General features: G+C 47.9%; 1 protein-coding gene across 1 annotated transcript in view; it reads right to left on the bottom strand.

The window, feature by feature from the left end:
* LOC137886284 (attractin-like protein 1) overlaps nucleotides 1-18,767 on the bottom strand; it is a 33,487-nt gene extending 14,720 nt beyond the window's left edge. The window contains exon 1 of the mRNA XM_068728690.1: nucleotides 17,857-18,767. Within this exon, the coding sequence (XP_068584791.1) occupies nucleotides 17,857-18,086 (230 nt within the window). The 5' untranslated portion in view covers nucleotides 18,087-18,767. The remainder of the gene's footprint in view (nucleotides 1-17,856) is intronic.
* Nucleotides 18,768-19,018: the final 251 nt, after the last annotated feature.

The raw sequence follows: 19,018 nt of genomic DNA, 5'->3' as shown, positions 1-19,018 counted from the left end.
GAATGTCTGCAAAACAGTTCTGTGCCAATTGAGACAGTAAATGATGAAATATGTTACTGCTGGCACGGCAAAAATACATTTAGAAGACATTGAAAGTTTTGCAGAACATTCTGAGGGTGTGAACAGGTGTGTGTACAGGTGTGTACAGGTGTGTACGGGTGTGTACGGGTGTGTGTACAGGTGTGAACAGGTGTGTGTACAGGTGTGAACAGGTGTGTACTGTGTGAACAGGTGTGTACAGGTGTGAACAGGTGTGTACAGGTGTGAACAGGTGTGTACAGGTGTGAACAGGTGTGTGTACAGGTGTGAACAGGTGTGTACTGTGTGAACAGGTGTGTACAGGTGTGTACAGGTGTGTACGGGTGTGTACGGGTGTGTGTACAGGTGTGAACAGGTGTGTGTACAGGTGTGTACAGGTGTGTACTGTGTGAACAGGTGTGTACAGGTGTGAACAGGTGTGTACAGGTGTGTACTGGTGTGAACAGGTGTGTACAGGTGTGAACAGGTGTGTACAGGTGTGAACAGGTGTGTGTACAGGTGTGTACAGGTGTGAACAGGTGTGTACAGGTGTGTACAGGTGTGTACAGGTGTGTACAGGTTTGTACAGGTGTGTACAGGTGTGTACTGGTTTGTACAGGTGTGTACAGGTTTGTACAGGTGTATACAGGTGTGAACAGGTGTGCACAGGTGTGTACAGGTGTGTACTGGTTTGTACAGGTGTGTACAGGTGCATACAGGTGTGTACAGGTGTGAACAGGTGCGTACAGGTGTGAACAGGTGTGAACAGGTGTGTGCAGGTGTGTCACTGTTCTGTGAAAAACGTCAACTTTTCACAAATAAAATAGCCCTTTTTTCATGTTTGTGATAAACCTATTTTCCACACATTCAATCCAATTAAGCGTTTAATCACTTACTGCAACACGTTTAAACGACGATGGACTCGTCTCCGGCAGCGGTTGAATCGTGTGCGTGTTTCCGTTACTTCCTGTAACCGTCGTGCTTCGGTGTTCAGTCTGACGCCATCTTGCTTTGACCTTTCTAGGCTCAAACAACGTCCTTAAAAATAATCCATTATCGTGGAGGTTTGGAGGTTTGTTATTATAAATGTCAGAGTGTGTGGAAAAGAAGATGTGTACCCTCTGCTGTGAACTGAATGTGTGTGTAAGGTTACCTATCATCTTGTAATGGTCTAAGCACATTACCTCATGCCTGGCACACAATGATTAGGACGATTGAATTTCCAATATTCGCTCAAATAATTCACGGTATTTTGTTAGTTTTTACAAATCTCTAGCTCTCATCCTCCGGAGGGAACAGATTAAAAAAATGCTCCGCACAATAACCTCTGAGCTCGGCGTATCGCTGGTATCATCTCGCCACTGGCGGTGCGTTTCGGCGTCCAATTTCCACAGCATTCAGGTTTGCATTGGGTTCAAACGGTCGCCTTGATAAAACGGTGAACGATGTTATCGCCGGCACCTCTTGAACGCCGTGCAAAAAAAACCCCTCGCCAGTGGGTGAAACACGGCGGAGATAGCAGCAGAACTACATGAAGCCGGTGATGGATAACCAGACGACGCAGAGGCGACGGCTGCATTGTTCACACACACACACACACACACACACACACACACACACACACACACACACACACACACACACACACACACAAGGTGCAAAGGCTAAGAGTTAAGATTGAGAGATCTGTGTGTGTGTGTGTGTGTGTGTGTGTGTGGTGTGTGTGTGTGTGTGTGTGTGTGTGTGTCAGGGGATAGCAGAAAGTGGAGATGAATGGCCAACAATTGAATAACCTTGACCTTCTCTGCACATATCCTTTATTAAAAATCAAGAAAAGCCCTTCTGCTGGGAATAACGAGAGCAGGTAGCGAGTGTGTGTGTGTGTGTGTGTGTGTGTGTGTGTGTGTGTGTGTGTGTGTGTGTGTGTTCATGATTGATGTTACTAGGTCTCTATCACCTACGGTATAGTCACGGTCCAATGGCTTTCACACAGGAGCATCATTCATCGCCAGCCCCCCCCAATATCTACCTACCTATCTCTCACACACACACACACACACACAGGGTTCCTCAAATAAGGTCAAAGCAACCCTAATAGGAACATGGTATGTTTAAATAGAACAGAGTCCACTGAAGAAGAGAGGAGAGTGAGTAGAAATAAAGAAAGGGAAGAGTAGAGGAGAAAGAAAGGGGGAGAGGAGGAAGAGATGAAAGGAAGAAGGAAAGAAGAGAGGAAAAGGAATAAGGAAAGAAGAGAGGAAAGGGAAGAAGGAAAGAAGAGAGGAAAAGGAATAAGGAAAGAAGAGAGGAAAAGGAAGAAGGAAAGAAGAGAGGAAAAGGAATAAGCAAAGAAGAGAGGAAAATTAATAAGCAAAGAAGAGAGGAAAAGGAAGAAGGGAAGAAAAGAGGAAAGGGAAGAAGGGAAGAAGGGAGGAAAAGGAAGAAGGGAAGAAAAGAGGAAAGGGAAGAAGGGAAGAAGGGAGGAAAAGGAAGAAGGGAAGACAAGAGGAAAGGGAAGAAGGGAAGAAGGGAGGAAAAGGAAGAAGGAAAGAAGAGAGGAGAGTGAGTAGAAATAAAGAAAGGGAAGAGTAGAGGAGGAAGAAAGGGGAAGAGGAGGAAGAGAGGAAAAGGAAGAAGGAAAGGAGGGAAGAAAAGGTTCCCACACAACAAAACTGCATTGCCAATTGCACTCCGAGGCAAAAGTATTCTCTCCAGCATTACGTTTGTTTTTGACGTTTCATGAATACGTTTCTGATCACAGAAGAGGTCGTTTAATTTTAATAAACGTAACAATCAGACTTATTTTAAACCAAACCGTGATGTTTTACTAAGCCCAACCTAAAACCAACTCAGAGTCTTAACCACGCGTTTACAACTGCGACCGTGAGTTGAGACGCAGGCGGCCGCGTTGCGTCGGAGTGAATGTCATTCAGTAGCAGAGATGAGAGGAGAGGAGGAAGGAGAAAAGACAAGGAACGAATAAAAGAGGACAGAAAAGGAGACGAGTGAAAACAAGGAGAGAGAAGAGGAAAGGAGGAAAGGGAGGAGAGGAAAACAATAGAATGGAAAATGAGAGAAGAAAAGAGGACTGAAAAGATGAATGGAGAAGAAGACATAACACACACACACACACACACACACACACACACACACACACACACACACACACACACTGCAGGCTGCATATCGATGTGAACATCCATACACATGAGGTGACTTTGCTTCACCCATCCGCCTCACTGGGATACGAAAGTCATATTAAAATAGTCCTCCTCTCATGTTTGAGCAAACAGAGCCGCGAGTTCCTCGGGTTCCTCAGCAGAACCTCATCAGTCCTCAGGCTTCAACCTGAGAGCGCGGGTCTCCTTAACGACTCTCTACACTCGGGAGGTTAATAGACTTCAAGAGTCGGTCTGTAAGCCGCCGCCCAGAGGTCCGTCACCTTGTGATATTCACACAGAATCAGATTACAACGGCCCTCAGAGATTACATCACGATTCTTCAGGAGCACAACTCATTATCTTCAGGTGGTTCAGGTCACGAGTTTAGCTGCCGAACGTCGACCACATGCTTGATTTGGGTCAGGTACCCGTCAGTAGGGAGCACCGGTGCTTCTTATCTGTGCCCACTCAAGTACTACTTATTTGAAAATTTGCCACCCCCTCCTGGTCAATGAGAGTCTCCGAATAAGTCCCTGAACTCGCAAAAAAAAACGCCAGATGTTGGAGTGGGCGGCCATTAGTGACTGTGACGAAGGCAAAGGAGGAAGTCAGGTGACGTCAGGTTCAACGAAACAGCAGACTTTAACACGACGGACCGGAGTTCATTTCCTGTTTCAGGAAGAGTCAACGTTATTCTTTTTTAAAAGCATGAACACGAATCGCTCCACAGCCTGAAACCGCCGGTTTACGACTGTCCCCATGACGACTGAGCTCCTATCCGGACCATCGGTACCGTCGGTAACGGCAACATTGTTCTCACCGAGTTACTACCGGAGTTCTGGTGATGCAGTCCGGTGATTAAACACGCAAACAAACAGTTGAGTCGGATGTGGCAACACTGAAAAGTGGGCGTCGCCATAACGTCGCTAATAATCCCTCCATTGCACTGGAAAACAAATGAGTGCACGCTGCTACGGTAAGTACGGTATTCCATGCGTGTGGTCGGTTGAAAGACCTTCAGCTAATCCAGGACTTTGTTTACGACCCATCGCTTTAGCAGGAGCTCCAAAACGTGTTGCAATCAACTGCACTGACCTTCATCAGAAACTTGAGATCAATGGATTCCTTCTATCTGATACTCGGAGTTTCATTTGTAAATATTAGATTCTTCTAATATTTACAAATTAAATGAAATTCTTATTCTGATGACATTTTAATTCAGAAACTCTGGTCCTTGAGATGTGTTGGGTACCAAGATGATGGAATGATGTCTGGTTTAAGACACGCTCTGCATCACCTGACTTCTTGTTCACTTCCTGGTATCACTACTTTTACCTACGTTGAGGATCAGAATACTCTTTCCAACGCCGAACACCACATGGAAATGTGCATCGATCCTGCTGACGTGAGCCCAATGAAAATAACACATACGTGTGTTTTGATGTGACGAACGACAGGAAGAACTTGTCATCCAGCTGTACGGTGTTAATCAGTCAAAGAGCAATCTATTCCCCCGATGGAAGAAAAACCTTTTCAGAAAGTTGTGTTCGGGGGTTGTTGTTTTGTTTTTTTTGAATCCACGGCCGGTGTTTGAACCCGAGTGGGTGAAGTCAGCGCCGGGCGTTATTTGTCACTCGGAGCAGAAAGCCGCTCCGTCTCCTGACGCAGCTCGACGGCACATTCATCACCGCAGACGCACGCCTGTGCAGAAATAGAGCCTCTATTACAGTCTGACAACGGAACGCTGTATTATTACAGAGGCTGTACCCGGCCCTGCCAGGCCACAGGCTGATTATACACTGTGTGCTACAGCCAGCAGAGGGGCGTGTGCGTGTGTGTGTGTGTGTGTGTGTGTGTGTGTGTGTGTGTGTGTGTGTGTGTGTCTGCCTCTATGGTGAGCCCCATCACATGTGGTCTGCATTAAAACACTATTGTGTGTTACGGGGCTGCAGAGCGTTGCCATGCTGACTGAAATCACTATCCCATGTTGTCGGGCCTCTCGGTCATATTATGGGATGGCTTCCTGTACTGTGTAAGCACACACACACACACACACACACACACACACACACACACACAAGTCCCTGCACCACACCCAACGTAAGCTTGCTAAGCCCTGAACACACCCCGGCACACGCTGTCTCGCATACGTCAACGCTGCCACAATAACACGTTCGACCATAAAGAACAGCAGTAAAGGGGGGAGAGCAGAAAGAGCAGACAAATGGAGACGATCATTAAAGAAGGTATAAACGGCAGAGGGGGAGGGGGTTGAAGGAAGAGAAGATGAGCTACACCAGGGCGACGTAGCTCCCGTGAAGTGTGCTGCAGTTTATGTCTTTAATCTGTAGTCCGTTTGTCCTCAGAGATGCACTCATCAACATCAGAAAAGGAAGCGTGGGGATTGGATGAAGTGCAGCTTCACCCCCCAAAAGGCCACAGAGGGAAGAGTGACCGCCCCAGGAGGAGAGGGAGGAGAGGGAGGAGAAGGAAGAGGGGGAGGAGGGGGAGGAGAGGGAGAGGGAGGAGCGCCTCCGGCTGATGCCCGGTGCCAGAAAGACGCGATGGATGAAATAAGACTTCAGGGGAGGTCGGTGGCCGTTTGTGCCCACAACTTCACAGAGACTTGGCTCCATGGTGACGTCCAAGATCAAGCTGCACTTCAAACAGGCGGACTGCAGGAGACAGGACAGGACTCCTGGTGGGACAAGAGGAGGCGGCCTCGGCTTGTTTGGTGCTCAGTGTTTCCTTGATATTGAGTTTTTACTGTTGGCCTTATTATCTGCCCAGAGAATGCACCACGTGCTTCTGTTGCTGCCGTTCACATTCCTCCTGATGCAAATAAGAAACGATCCCTGAATCCTGAAGAACATGTCTGCCGTGCAGCCATGTAGGAGGCAGAGAGCATGATGAAGAGCATTACTTGAACGCACCACTCATCCCACGGAGCAGCGAAACGGGAATCACAGCTTTCATTTTCTTCTTGAACTTGGCGTTTGTGCCATGCTCCGTTTACGTTGACCCACGGGTCAGTACAGCGGCAGAGAGGAGCTACAGGACCCCCAGGAACTGGACCCGCCCCTCCTAACTGACCCCTGTCACTGCTGGAATGCCTTGTGGTCATTTTCTATCGTTTTTATGACAATCAGCTCCTTTTTAATAATGATTTAGTCTTTCAATGTGTCGTTATTGTAAATCACTAATCTGCCAGATAAAATGCATGCTACCTAATGTAATGTTTTTGACCGCCTGAGCGTATTGCCGTTAATGATCATGTGCAGCTCATTAGCATATAAGCGTCTGACGGAAGATTATCTTTTGCCTTGAGACATCAAAATGCGTGCGGTCGTGATCAGAGCCACCGGGGGGGAAAAACACGTCCGTCTCCTTCTGCTTTGTCTTCTTGGGTTTCATTACAGCCACCTTCTGTAGGGCATTTAAAGCCATATGCAGATTTACATCTAGCTTGAGAAGAAACATAAGAAGCTATAAAAACGCCAGAGATGCTCCGGCTGAGAGGGTGAATAAAACCTGCGGCGCAGAACAACAGCCCCGGGTGACACCGAGCACAGCGGCGACGGACAGGAAGCTCCGACCGCGACCACCTGGCAGAAAGTGACGCGACGCGACCCAATGACTGCGCACCTCCAGGCGCAGCGTGTGCACTGAATGCAAGCACCACATTAATGTGGAGCTGTTTATGGCTTTCTATCACATATTCTTCTCAGATGCTGCCTCTCTCTCTCTCTCTCTCTCTCTCTCTCTCTCTCTCTCTCTCTCTCTCTCTCTCTCTCTCCTCTCTCTCTCTCTCTCTCTCTCTCCTCTCTCTCTCTCTCTCTCTCTCTCTCTATAAACACACCTTGCCAAGTCTGAACATCACGTCGGAGGCAGACTCTCGTATTCGTATGCCTCCGCCAACCAGTCAAGGTGCGGTTTACATCCTCACTCCTCGTTAAAGAGCACGGCTCCGTCAGTGGGCCTGCGCTTCAAACTACGTCGGTACGCCTCTTGCGTGCCTGAGAACAGGGGGAGATAAAGAGAGAGAGAGAGAGAGAGAGAGAGTATGATACGCAACAAAAGGTCCCGAGGCCGGAAACAAACCTCGGTTCATGGCACGCCGCTACCGAGGCGCTCCGTGACTTCTTGAGTCGGGGCCAAATGGACGTTTGAGCCAGATGTGATTAAATTCATGAAAAAGGCGTTCCTGGGTTAGAACGGGGACGTGGAGGTGGAGGTGGGATCCTTTGACCACCGAAATCTAAATCAGTTCATTCTCGAGTGCAGGTGGACGTCTGTGCCGTCTGGGGTGACCGCCTTTCAATCAGAGGGTCGGCGGTTCGATCCCCGGCTCCTGCTCCACTAGTCTCATGTCAATGTGTCCTTGAGCGAGACACTTAACCTCAGAATGTCTCCCGTAGCTGCGTCTACGGTGTGTAGATAGATACTGAATTGTAAGTCGCTTTGGATAAAAGCGTCTGCTGAATGACCCTAATGTAATGTGCCGAGTTTGAAGGCGTTCCTGACCGCCGGATGGACTGTGCCGGCGCTGCCGGCGGCTTTAAAGTGATCTCCGGTTCACCGTCTGCCTGAGTCCCATGTGAGCGCAGCATTGAGAGTTACAAGAGAACACGGTGCAAACAACCAGACGTGAACACAAATAATCCAGGAACAGCACTCGCTGCAGAACACAGCCGCCCACCACGTGTTTGATACGGACACACACACACACACACACACACACACACACACACACACACACAAACACAACGAAATCCACAGGCACACGAAGAGGAGCGGAGCCAGAGCATGCTTCAGTGATGAAATCATTTGTGAGAAAACTGGGTGGATCGTAGGAAAGGCAAGTGTGTGTGTGTGTGTGTGTGTGTGTGTGTGTGTGTGTGTGTGTGTGTGTGTGTGTGTGTTTGTCTATGAGGACGAGTGAAAGAAACAGAGAGGAGAGGAGGGTCTGAACCCAAAGAGATGCTCTCTGCCAAGAAATATCTCCGGCTTCAGCAGAGATCTAGAGGATCATCCACACACAGTCAGCAATCAAAACCTGACCACACACACACACACACACACACACACACACACACACACACACACACACACACACACACACACACACACTGTAAAGCTGCACGTCTTTCTGTGGTTGCTGCTGAGAAACTCAGTTTGGTTAAAGCTCAAGGATGGACTGAAGCACACACACACACACACACACACACACACACACACACACACACACACACACACACACACACACACACACACACACAACCTCGCTTTGTGTTTTTGCAAACTCAACACTTTCTGTGTTTGCTTGCCACAATAAAAGCCTTCAAAATAAATGTCGCTGTTGTTGTGCAGTAGTAGTAGTAGTAGTAGTAGTAGTAGTAGTAGTAGTAGTAGTAGTAGTAGTAGGAGTCTCTCAGGTGTCAGACACTGGCGGTAACTTGTTGGATCGACAGGTGAAAAGCTGAGCACAGGTGTGTGATTTCCCAACACTTCACCATATCTGATCCTCTGTTATAGTCCAATGGAAGACATCTTGCGTCCCCATTGTGTCTAATGACCCGGTGATGGAGGGACACTTCACCACAGACACTAATCTGATTACTGTACAACTAGCAAAGGAGGTGACTGGTGAGTGTGTCCTACAGACGGCCTAATGACTATTGATCCAGTGAGGCGGGGCGGGGCATGACGGAGAGGCTGTGACATCATCATCATCATCATCATCATCATGAGATGAGATGTTTCTCTCAGTGACTGCCTGGAACAATCGGGGATGTTTCTCTCCGTCGTTTTTATTTTGTATGAACCAGAGTTTAGTTAACATATCTCTACTATACGTTGGATACTGTTGGTTCTCCTGGAGAGAGCAAGTTGTCTCAAAAAAATGATTTGCTAGATTTCCGTTGATTTCGTTGTCCCCAGAGGATGATCCCGACTTGGCCTCGGTATTCTCTTGACCTTTAGCGCCAACCTGGGTAAAACAATCCCGAGCAGCAGAGAAGTAAGGCCGGCGTTTGGCTGCAGAGCCGGAGTCACACGTGACGTTCGGTATGAATGGTCGTGGTCCCCGGAGGACTGACCTCATTAATTTTGTTGATCCCGTGCAATCTAGCATAATACCGCACAAACAAACTGATGACTTCTGAGAGTAATCCTTTAGGAAGCTTGTGGGGTTAAGTGTCTGTTATGCTGCCATTTTGATTACGACTCTAATGAAGGAGAGTTCTGTTGCAGTTTAACTTTAATGCACTGAAAAGGGTCAAAAGTTCTAAAGACGAAAACACGGACAACTCCCAGATCAGATAACACCGTGGCAGAGACCTGTCAATCAGCGTGTAGCCCCGCCTCTAAAGCATCCCCTCTTTATGGTTTGTTTGACTCTAAATGGAGCATAATGTACTAAATGAACATCATGCTGTATTGAAGAAGACTGTAAACTAGAGATTGAGACCATAAACTCATGTTTACAATGTTTACTGAGGGAATAAATCAAGAGAGAAGTAGAGTCATTTTAGACTAGACTTCTATACAACCAGAGGAGTCGCCCCCTGGTGGACACTAGAGAGAATGCAGCTTTAAGACACTTCTGCATTTGTTTTACTTTTTTAGAAGTGAAGGGTTGTCGCCTCGTCGTTAATGCAGAATCTCAACCCAGGAAGCTAGCTTGCTGCAACGGTTGCATTTGAATGGGAATGTGTGTGTGTGTGTGTGTGTGTGTGTGTTATATATTTATATGTTTAAAAACGCACAAGGCTGCACAGTCTGCAGCAGCATGCAGTCAGTGGGTACACAGCGCTCCGTCGTGACATTGCACATTGAACTTTAACCCTCTTGCTCATTTATCCGCCGCGCTGAGGATTGTGGGTCAGATTAGCCAGAAAAACATGCCGGCTTGTACGCTGCACAACGCGACAGGATGCAGTTTGGACATCCTGGTACATTTTGGCATCCTGCATTTGGCGCGCTGTGTATTGGGACAAATGAAATCTCCCTTTTTGGCAAACTAAATAATATGATAGCATTGGAACCCACAGCATCTCTCTCTGCAACCGCTACAGCCGTAGGGGGTTTGATTCATGCAAATACACCCACCAACCCAACCGTGTGTGTGTGTGTGTGTGTGTGTGTGTGTGTGTGTGTGTGTGTGTGTGTGTGTGTGTGTGTGTGTGTGTGTGTGTGTGTGTGTGTGTGTGTGTGTGTGTGTGTGTTGCCCTTGCTCTCATCATAGCAGGATTAACACACACTGGACAGATGGCCGTCCCATGCTCTCTTCCCCCCCCCCCCCCAAACACTCACATGCTTTCTCAGAGATACACACACACACACACACACACACACACACACACACACACACACACACACACACACACACACAAACACACACACACACACACAAACACAAACACACCCTGCAACTCACTGCAGTGGCAACTTCAGTTCACAAGCTGTGTCATCATCAGTGCACACTGCCTGAGGCTTAAACACACATAATCACACTCTCTCACACACACACACACACACACACACACACACACACACACACACACACACACACACACACACACACACACACACACACACACACACACACAGGTTCAAGCCTGTGTTGATGACTCTGATGTCAGAAAAGCACTCTATTCTGTCTCCACTCAGCCCGACTCTCACTCTAACACTGTGGTTGTTTTGTCCTCCAGTGATTTCCTTCGCTTTCTCGTCGGGCAGCACAGAGCCATCAGGGTAGATGTTCAGACCGCTTAGCGTCCGCGACTACGTACGCGCAACTGTGACGTACCGCAAACATAACCAGTGTGTTTCCAGACATCACGGAGGAAGAGACTCGGAAGTAAAAGGTCTTAGAAGAGACAGTGAGGGCGTGGAGCCTGGAGGGTGGATGGGGGACCAGACCTTGGTCTCTCCTCTCACCTTAGCTACACCGTCACTGATACGGACAGACGCAGTAGCGTTTGGCGGCTCCTTCACCAGCGTAGACTCACATCAAGAGCCGGTCTCACTCCCAACCCGTCAAATACAGACGCTTTGGACTGGTACAAAAAACAACGCATGACTTTCACCCAGGTGAACGCTGTTCATGTTCATGGAGAGTACGTAACACACATAACTAACGTCATACAAACGAACCGATTTTAAACCAAACCTCAGATCTCTTCCTGAGCCTAACAGGAGCTTTAAAAACTACATAAACCAATGTTGGGAGTTTCTTTTGAGACATTTTATTCCACTTGATAACTGCTGTATTTAAAGCTTTTATATTCCCCGTGGTGCTCAATCAATCAAGACGTGGGTTGAGTTCTGAAAGCCAGATCCGGTTCCCAACTGGTGAATTTAGCTAAACAGTGATTAATAAGCTTGAAGCTCTTATGACCTTTTGTTATTAAAAACTAAACCCAAATACGTTCAGAGGATCTCTCACCGTCTCTCCACACACAGGATGTGGAGAGCTGAAGAGGAACCATCGTGGGATCCAACATCACGTAACAGGATTTTTGCCCTCACAGTATTAGCGGACAGATTAAATCAGACGTGTAGTGGAGGGGTTTAATCCAACGCTCATCCCATTTTGGAAATTAAAAAGTATTTATATGTTTCTTTATGAGGAGTAGATTATCATTCCAATGACTCTTCTGAGTGACTTGAAGAAATAGAACAGGAGCAGAACGGACATCAACCTAGACCACGGTCAGAGAGGCGGCCATGTTAGTGTCCGTTCTGCTTCTACTCTATTTCTATGTTGCAGAGCTTTGTCTGAACTCAGAGTCTCCTCAGTCCATTCATCAGGCTCCAGCTGTCTGAGGCAAAAAACCTCCGTTGTGGCTTCTGCACTCCGAGAGAGAGAGAGAGAGAGAAAGAGAGAGAGAGAGAAAAACAGAGACACACAGAGAGAGAGAGAGAGAGAGAGAGAGAGAAAAACAGAGACACAGAGAGAGAGAGAGAGAGAGAGAGAGAGAGAGAGAGAGAAAAACAGAGACACAGAGAGAGAGAGAGAGAGAGAGAGAGAGAGAGAGAGAGAGAGACAGACACAGAGAGACAGAGAGACAGAGAGACAGAGAGGGTTTTTATTTAATTTGTTCCATCTTCCATCACTTAGCACAATCAACATCCTTCTTCCAGAACTTCTTCCTGCATCTCTGTCGGCAAATAACGACTCAAACCGTTTGATCAGTGAGAGTTCGTTGCTCCGTGGCCTCCGGTGTTTTCTGGCTGCACTTAGCAATGCAACAGACAAAGTGAGATTAATGCGGCGCTTTGCACCAGGAGAACCCGAGGAGAACAGATTCACTCTGATGCGCCGCGTTTAGACGGATCGGTCGGGTCGGTCCACGGTCCGACTCTGTGGAACTTCTTTCCTGTATGAAACGACGGAGAGCGACCGGCAGCTGTACAGAGCTCTCTCTTCAAGCTCATGGTTTGGGGTTTTACGGAACATTAACCGTGTGGTTCAGCCGCTCTCATCAACCCCTGTAATTTGACTTTTTCTTTTTAAGCAAACTGGCTCTAATAAAGCCGCTCTGCACTACCTGCCCCGAGCCAAAATCAAGGATCATTTATTGTCATTATGCAACACAGGGACGCACAACAAAATTCAGCTGCAGCACGACACACACACACACACACACACACACACACACACACACACACACACACACCACACACACACACACACACACACAGGGGATGAGCGATGGATCCAGGTCTCTGTGAAGACGTGGGCTCAACGGTCACCGACCTCCCGCTGCTTTCATCCATCTCGTTTTGCTGAACATCAGACAGCCAGGTGCATGCTGGGTAGTGGAGTAGACTCGGGTCTTAAGCTCTCCTCTCTGGGTTAGTTTGGTCCGGCAGGTGTGTCTGTGTTGGTCTACGCTTCGTGTCCAGACAAAGCTCGCGTCTTAGCTGACGATCCTCAGAAGAGAGGACAATGGACTCACATTCATCAGGTGGATGAAATGAAGGCCGAGGTGATTCTGTGTTTCTGTCAGACTCCAGTCAGGAGTGTTTGGGGGGGGGGGGGGGGGTGTTCAATCTCCTCACATCTGGTTCAGACGAGAGTCCTGGGTTTTGGTTTTGTGCGTTAGTGTGACTCCCTTGTGTGTGTGTTGTGTGAGAGGAACAAGCAAGACGTTATTTAGACTGGACAAAGAGAGAGAGAGAGAGACAGAGCGAGAGAGAGAGAGAGAGAGAGAGAGAGAGAGAGAGAGAGCGAGAGAGAGAGAGAGAGAGAGAGAGACAGAGAGAGACAGAGAGAGACAGAGAGATAACGCAATCAGAAAACAAAGGGTGAGACTGCGGACCAATAAAACGACACGGAGCACCAATACCTTAAATCAATAGACAAACAGAATCTACTCCCTATTTCTTCTTTATTGGATCTGTCTGTGTGGATATGAGACACTACTGTGTACGTGTGTGTGTGTGTGTGTGTGTGTGTGTGTGTTGTGTGTGTGTGTGTGTGTGTGTGTACGTCCTGGCCATCCCAATATTGCAATCCAGAGAGGCTTTAGTATGGAGTGTATTCCGGGCACAGCGGTGATATTGAAGCTCGGGTCCTTTCCTCTGCTCCTGTCCTCACTAGAGAGACAGCTGATGTAGCCGTCGAGCCCCCGGGACGCCCGTTCACGATAACACAGGTATTTGGACAGCGGTGTTTTCTACAACATCGCTTGTCGACGGGGGAGATTCAGCCAGCTCACAATCCCCCAAAAACAACCTCCGGTGCATGTTTTTCCAGACGGATTACTGGACGGTTTATGATAAACCGAGCTTAATACAAAGGCATGTTTTCATGAAATGAATAGAATACTACAGGCTGAACATGGGGAGAACGACCAGAATGCATTTGTTTTCAGGGAGAAACTGTTTCCACGCGTTTAGCACACGGTCCGTATCCAAAACATGGAACGGGGTCGGTGGACACAGCCTCGCTGCCGACGGTTTCCACTGGCCAACCGTACAAAAGTAGACCGCCGCCATTATAAAAGAGCAGCGTAAGGCTGAGGACGGGACGCCTCTGAACTGCAGACAAGGTCAGTTCCCGTGCCAGTAGGGATGGGTATCGTTTGGGTTTTTTCCGGTACCGGTGCCTAAACGGTGCCTGAACCCATACTTTAAAAAAACAAACACACAAAACGACGATTGACGACATTAAAGAAAGGCTTTTTTTTTTTATTGCCAAGGCAATTTGTTTTCTTCAAATTGAACAATATATGAACTGTTTGAAGTATACTATAAATATAAATAAATACAAAACACTTGGCTTCAAACTACAGCTTCAAACAATATATTAGCAGTTTACAGTATACTTAAATAAATATAAATAAACTTCAGCAATTCTTTTGCAGAAATATGAGCACATTTGCCTCGGCACCGAAAGGAAGCAGCGGAATCTGCGTTGCGTTTCGGTCCGGTAGGCCATATTGGCACCGGTTGTCGGTACCCAACCCTACGTGCCAGAGCCCAGATAAGCCCCGTCTACGCGCTGCCGCCGTCTCAATGTAAACCTCAACAGAAAGAGACGCGTTCGTGACCGATGGGACGGACGGTACAGAGACGGGGAAGTGTTCGTGTGACTGCAAAGACGGTCATGAAAGGGTTAAACATTCTGAACATTAATATAGCAGCAAACAACCATCAGTGTGAAGACACAGTGGAGTCATATGTAGCCGAGCGGAGGATGGCGTTTCTCTGCCTCTCTTTGGACATGTTGAGAGCCATATAGAGGCAATCAAAACGCTCCCGATCTCAGATCTTTCACCTTCAACAATACGGTGTGTTGACAATATAACACCGTGTCAATCATATCGTCCATCACACTGACTTGGGTGCTATTTAGAGTCGTGTCGTACGACGATCGACCGCGTCTACAGGCCTGGATGTCGGGGCCTGAGGTGTTCACCAGGAAAGGTATCGTTCAAGGGTTAAAGCAAAAACCTACAACCTGTCGCCGGCTGCTTCTCTGTGGCTGCTGCAGGACATCTTTGACCGTTACTTGTAATATGTAACCTTTGACCTGAACGGCAGCTATAGGACCCCGTCAGACGTTTAGTTCAGCTCGATGAGGCAAATTAAAAACAGATCGGAAGTCAATAGATGCTGTCAAATAAAGAACACTTTTCTATGTTCATATACTCTCTTCATGTCCTGTCCAAAGTATAAAGTAGTGTGAGCTGTGTGTGTGTGTGTGTGTGTGTGTGTGTGTGTGTGTGTGTGTGTGTGTGTGTGTGTGTGTGTGGTCTCCTTGGACACTAACGAGGCTGTGACGAGCAGAGAGGCTCGTCCCCGTCACGTTGTGTGTCTGTTGTCCTGTTCCTGTTCCTGCTCTGCTCTCACAACAATCGCATCGACGGAAAAATCAATAGAATTCTCCAGAGAGGACGACGTGTCAGACTTAAGTCCCTCCATGTCTCCGTCCGTACTTCTGCAGTTAAGGCTGTAGGTGACGGTGAAAAAAGGGAACGTCGGCCTCTTCCAGAGAGCGTATGACAGGTGATTAATGCCACAGACGAAGAAGATCTGTTTATTATAGAACAGTATCTATAATGTATTGTGTTGTTTTACGTAGTGTATTTATTCTCATGGGGTTGTTGTTTTTTTTCTGACTACCAGACCCGGGACAACAGATGCAGATTAGCTTCTAGCTAGCTCAGGTGCAATTAGTTTTAATTGTTGTTCCATGCTGCCCAAATATAAGACAACCCTGATAATAAAACCACCACCTTTGAAGCCAATTCATCTGTAAAAGATTAACACACAGTCTCTCACTCACACACACACACACACACACACACACACACACACACACACACACACACACACACACACACACACACACACACACACACACACACACACACAGAGAGAGAGTCTGAAGCTGCAGCATGTTTAAAATGTCCCAAAACCCACATTGTAGCAGCCATCAGACGCCCGGCTAAATGAACACCTTTAGTTCTAATTAACTCTAGAGTTGCGCAATTTATCAAAATCACAACATGGCCTCCGGCAATTTTCAAATTCAAAGCGGGCGCAACATTTGTTAAATGGGTGGAGATGACCTTTAAAATGAAATAGTGTGGTGCTGCAGAGACGTCCTGGCCTACAGACTTGTGGAAATAATCTTTGTTTGATACAGAAACTCGCTGACCCAGCAACATTAAAGCTACAAACGACCCACAATGCAACACTCTGAAGGAGAGTTACACCAGTACACTCTCCGTTTAAAAAAAAAAAAAAAAAAAGACTGTTGTACAACGTCTCGTCCCGGGATACGACGCCCATCTGTTCAAAAGTTTCTAGAAAACAGAATCATTTCATATTCAGGCCAAAACGTGACCTGAGGGAGATCGCTGTGACGAGTGAAGCAGCTCCTTCTGCCAGAAAACAAAAGTCTCATTTTCAAGCACATCTGACAATCCGTGAGACGCTCAAAGTGTCTGAATGACGGCTGTGTTCTGTGTTCCATGAGAAGGACACACAGGTCTGTCTAAAGGTGTGTGAAGGTGTCGCGCTCCTGAAGCTCAGACACTTTTTCCTTCCGAGAGAGGAAACAGAATCTTTACAAAAAATGTACGTTAAAAAAAAAAAAAAGAATGCTTCTTTAACACGTCACGCAAGAGAGGATCAAGCGGAATGGTCAAAGTTGTCATAATGACATTTAAGGTGTGTCGATTGATTCAAAGACCCCCAACTTGCAGTAGAGTAACATGCAAGGAAACATTCCACCTTAAGAAGCTGCCATTAGCTGCTGGTAGCCTCAGTGCGGCACAGCGACTCTCCGTCTGTAGCTAGCTCACTGCTTCATTTCATCGGCACAAGTGAGTACATCAAACTGATCAAAAAACACATTTGGTGAAATGATTCATGTGTTTATTTGCATATAGAGCAGGGGAGTGAGAGCCGCTTTCTAATGTCAGGTGTGAACCAGCAACACATGTCATTTCAACACCGCTCACTGATTTCCAGTAACGTCTCAGGAGATCTCAGGGTCAGGGGTCAAGGTAGCAGCCATGCAGGTTTATTTTTTTTTTTAAATCCTGGTTTATTTTTAAAGAGCAACTGCTGTGTAGTAAAAAAAAAGTAAAAAAAGGAGACACTCCACTCTAGTCGCTACAAGCAGCAGACTGGGCATTAAAATGACATGCTGTCACATTTAGAAAAGGGGTCCGCACTCACTGAACTGAACCAGTCGACCCTGATACTAACCAACACATATTCATGCATGAGCCTCGTGTGTGCAGCAGAGTTTTGCTTTTGATAAAAAAACAAAAAAAATGTTTAAAAAAAGTCAGGTTTAGGGTACTTGATCTGTGTTTCGCTGTGGCATTAATTGCCCCTCATACATTACGGTAATAGAGCCAGGTAGCACCCAACAGGACTTTACTTCTTCTACGACACAGACACGGATGGATCGAGTCCTCTACGCGTCTCCACTGAACACAGTCAAACACAAATAAAACGCCACAAATACAAACATCCAGGAGCCCAAAGCAGCAGCGAGGAGACATTAGGATATTAGGCAGTAATTGATAAAGATGTATGCGTTCACACTCGGGGGGGGGGGTGTCAGTGGTTCAAACACCAACTTTGCTCAGCACAGCGTTGATACAGACCGCAGCCCGACAGGTGAGACGTCACATCGGTAACTTACTTGAATCTCCCCTGACAGTGCTGACACTGATCCCCGACCCAGCCGTGGTCGCACACGCAGGTCCCGTTGACGCACTTCCCCGACAAGCAGTCTTTCTCGCAGGACTTGGACCCCGAGGAGGCTTCCGCGTGGAGCACGAGGTGGAGCATCACGAGCACTCCCAGGTACGTTCTCAAGACGCTTCTCGAGGCCGCCCAGGTGCACAGATGTATCCCTCCGACATCACCCATGATGGACGCGGAGTGTGGGAGTGCGGGGTGGGGGGGGGGGGGGGGGGCTGCAGCCCCCGGAACAGAAAGAAACGCGCTGTCACCTTTACGCGGTGAGGTGATCAGTTGTCATCAGCGGCGGGGGGTCGATGTGAAGTATCCGACCTGTGACGCCGGGGGGCAGGGCTCCGGGAAGCAGAGATCACGCTCTATCGGAACACGCAGAGCGGTGCGGGGGAAAGCTGCGGGACCGGAAACTTTAGTGGAAACAGTTTCGACCTTTAAAAAAAACAAAAAAACACCGTAAGCGCAGTTCCAACCGGACCGATCCGTTCCCAGCGAAACCCCTGTTACGCGCTCTGCGGCGCGTGCCCAACAAGTCTTCCAGATGAACTTCCACCGTGGACGAGGATCCGATGTAAACACCGCGACCGGGGCGATGCTGCCTCAACGTCAAAGGGCTGTAATCCCGGGAGATAAACGAGCAGGAAAGCGCGGAGCTCCGGTGAAACGCCGCGCGCTGCTCCCACCCTCGCTGGATTGTGTGCGTGCGTGTGCGCGTGTGCGTGTGTGTGTGCTCGCCAGACAAAGACGTGCCCTCTGCCCGGGTTCTGTCGTCTCAGGATGCGACAGCCGCAGCTCTCCCCGGAGCCGTCTGTCTATCGCTCTCCTGCTCCACAGCTGGTTGGTGACGGGGGAACCTCCCGCACAAAGCCCCGAGCATGAGCAGTGCGGCCACGCGGTTAAAGGGGCAGAGCACCGCTGCACGTCAGAGAGGCTCCGTGCAGCGGAGACAAAGCCGGTGACATCCGTCCACAGCAGCACGGGGCTCCGTACGGCTTCCGAGTGACAGGTCGCACGTGAAGCATGTCTACAATAAACAATAAATAATAAACAAGATAGATAGATAGATAGATAGATAGATAGATAGAGACGTGACATTGTACAATATA

Source organism: Cebidichthys violaceus, unplaced genomic scaffold, assembly GCF_023349555.1.
Source record: "Cebidichthys violaceus isolate CVI_PGR_0920_01 unplaced genomic scaffold, fCebVio1.0.p SCAF_423, whole genome shotgun sequence".
Classification (NCBI taxonomy): Eukaryota; Metazoa; Chordata; class Actinopteri; order Perciformes; family Stichaeidae; genus Cebidichthys; species Cebidichthys violaceus.
Note: the sequence above shows the minus strand (reverse complement) of the source record. Positions and strands in the feature narration are given on the sequence as shown.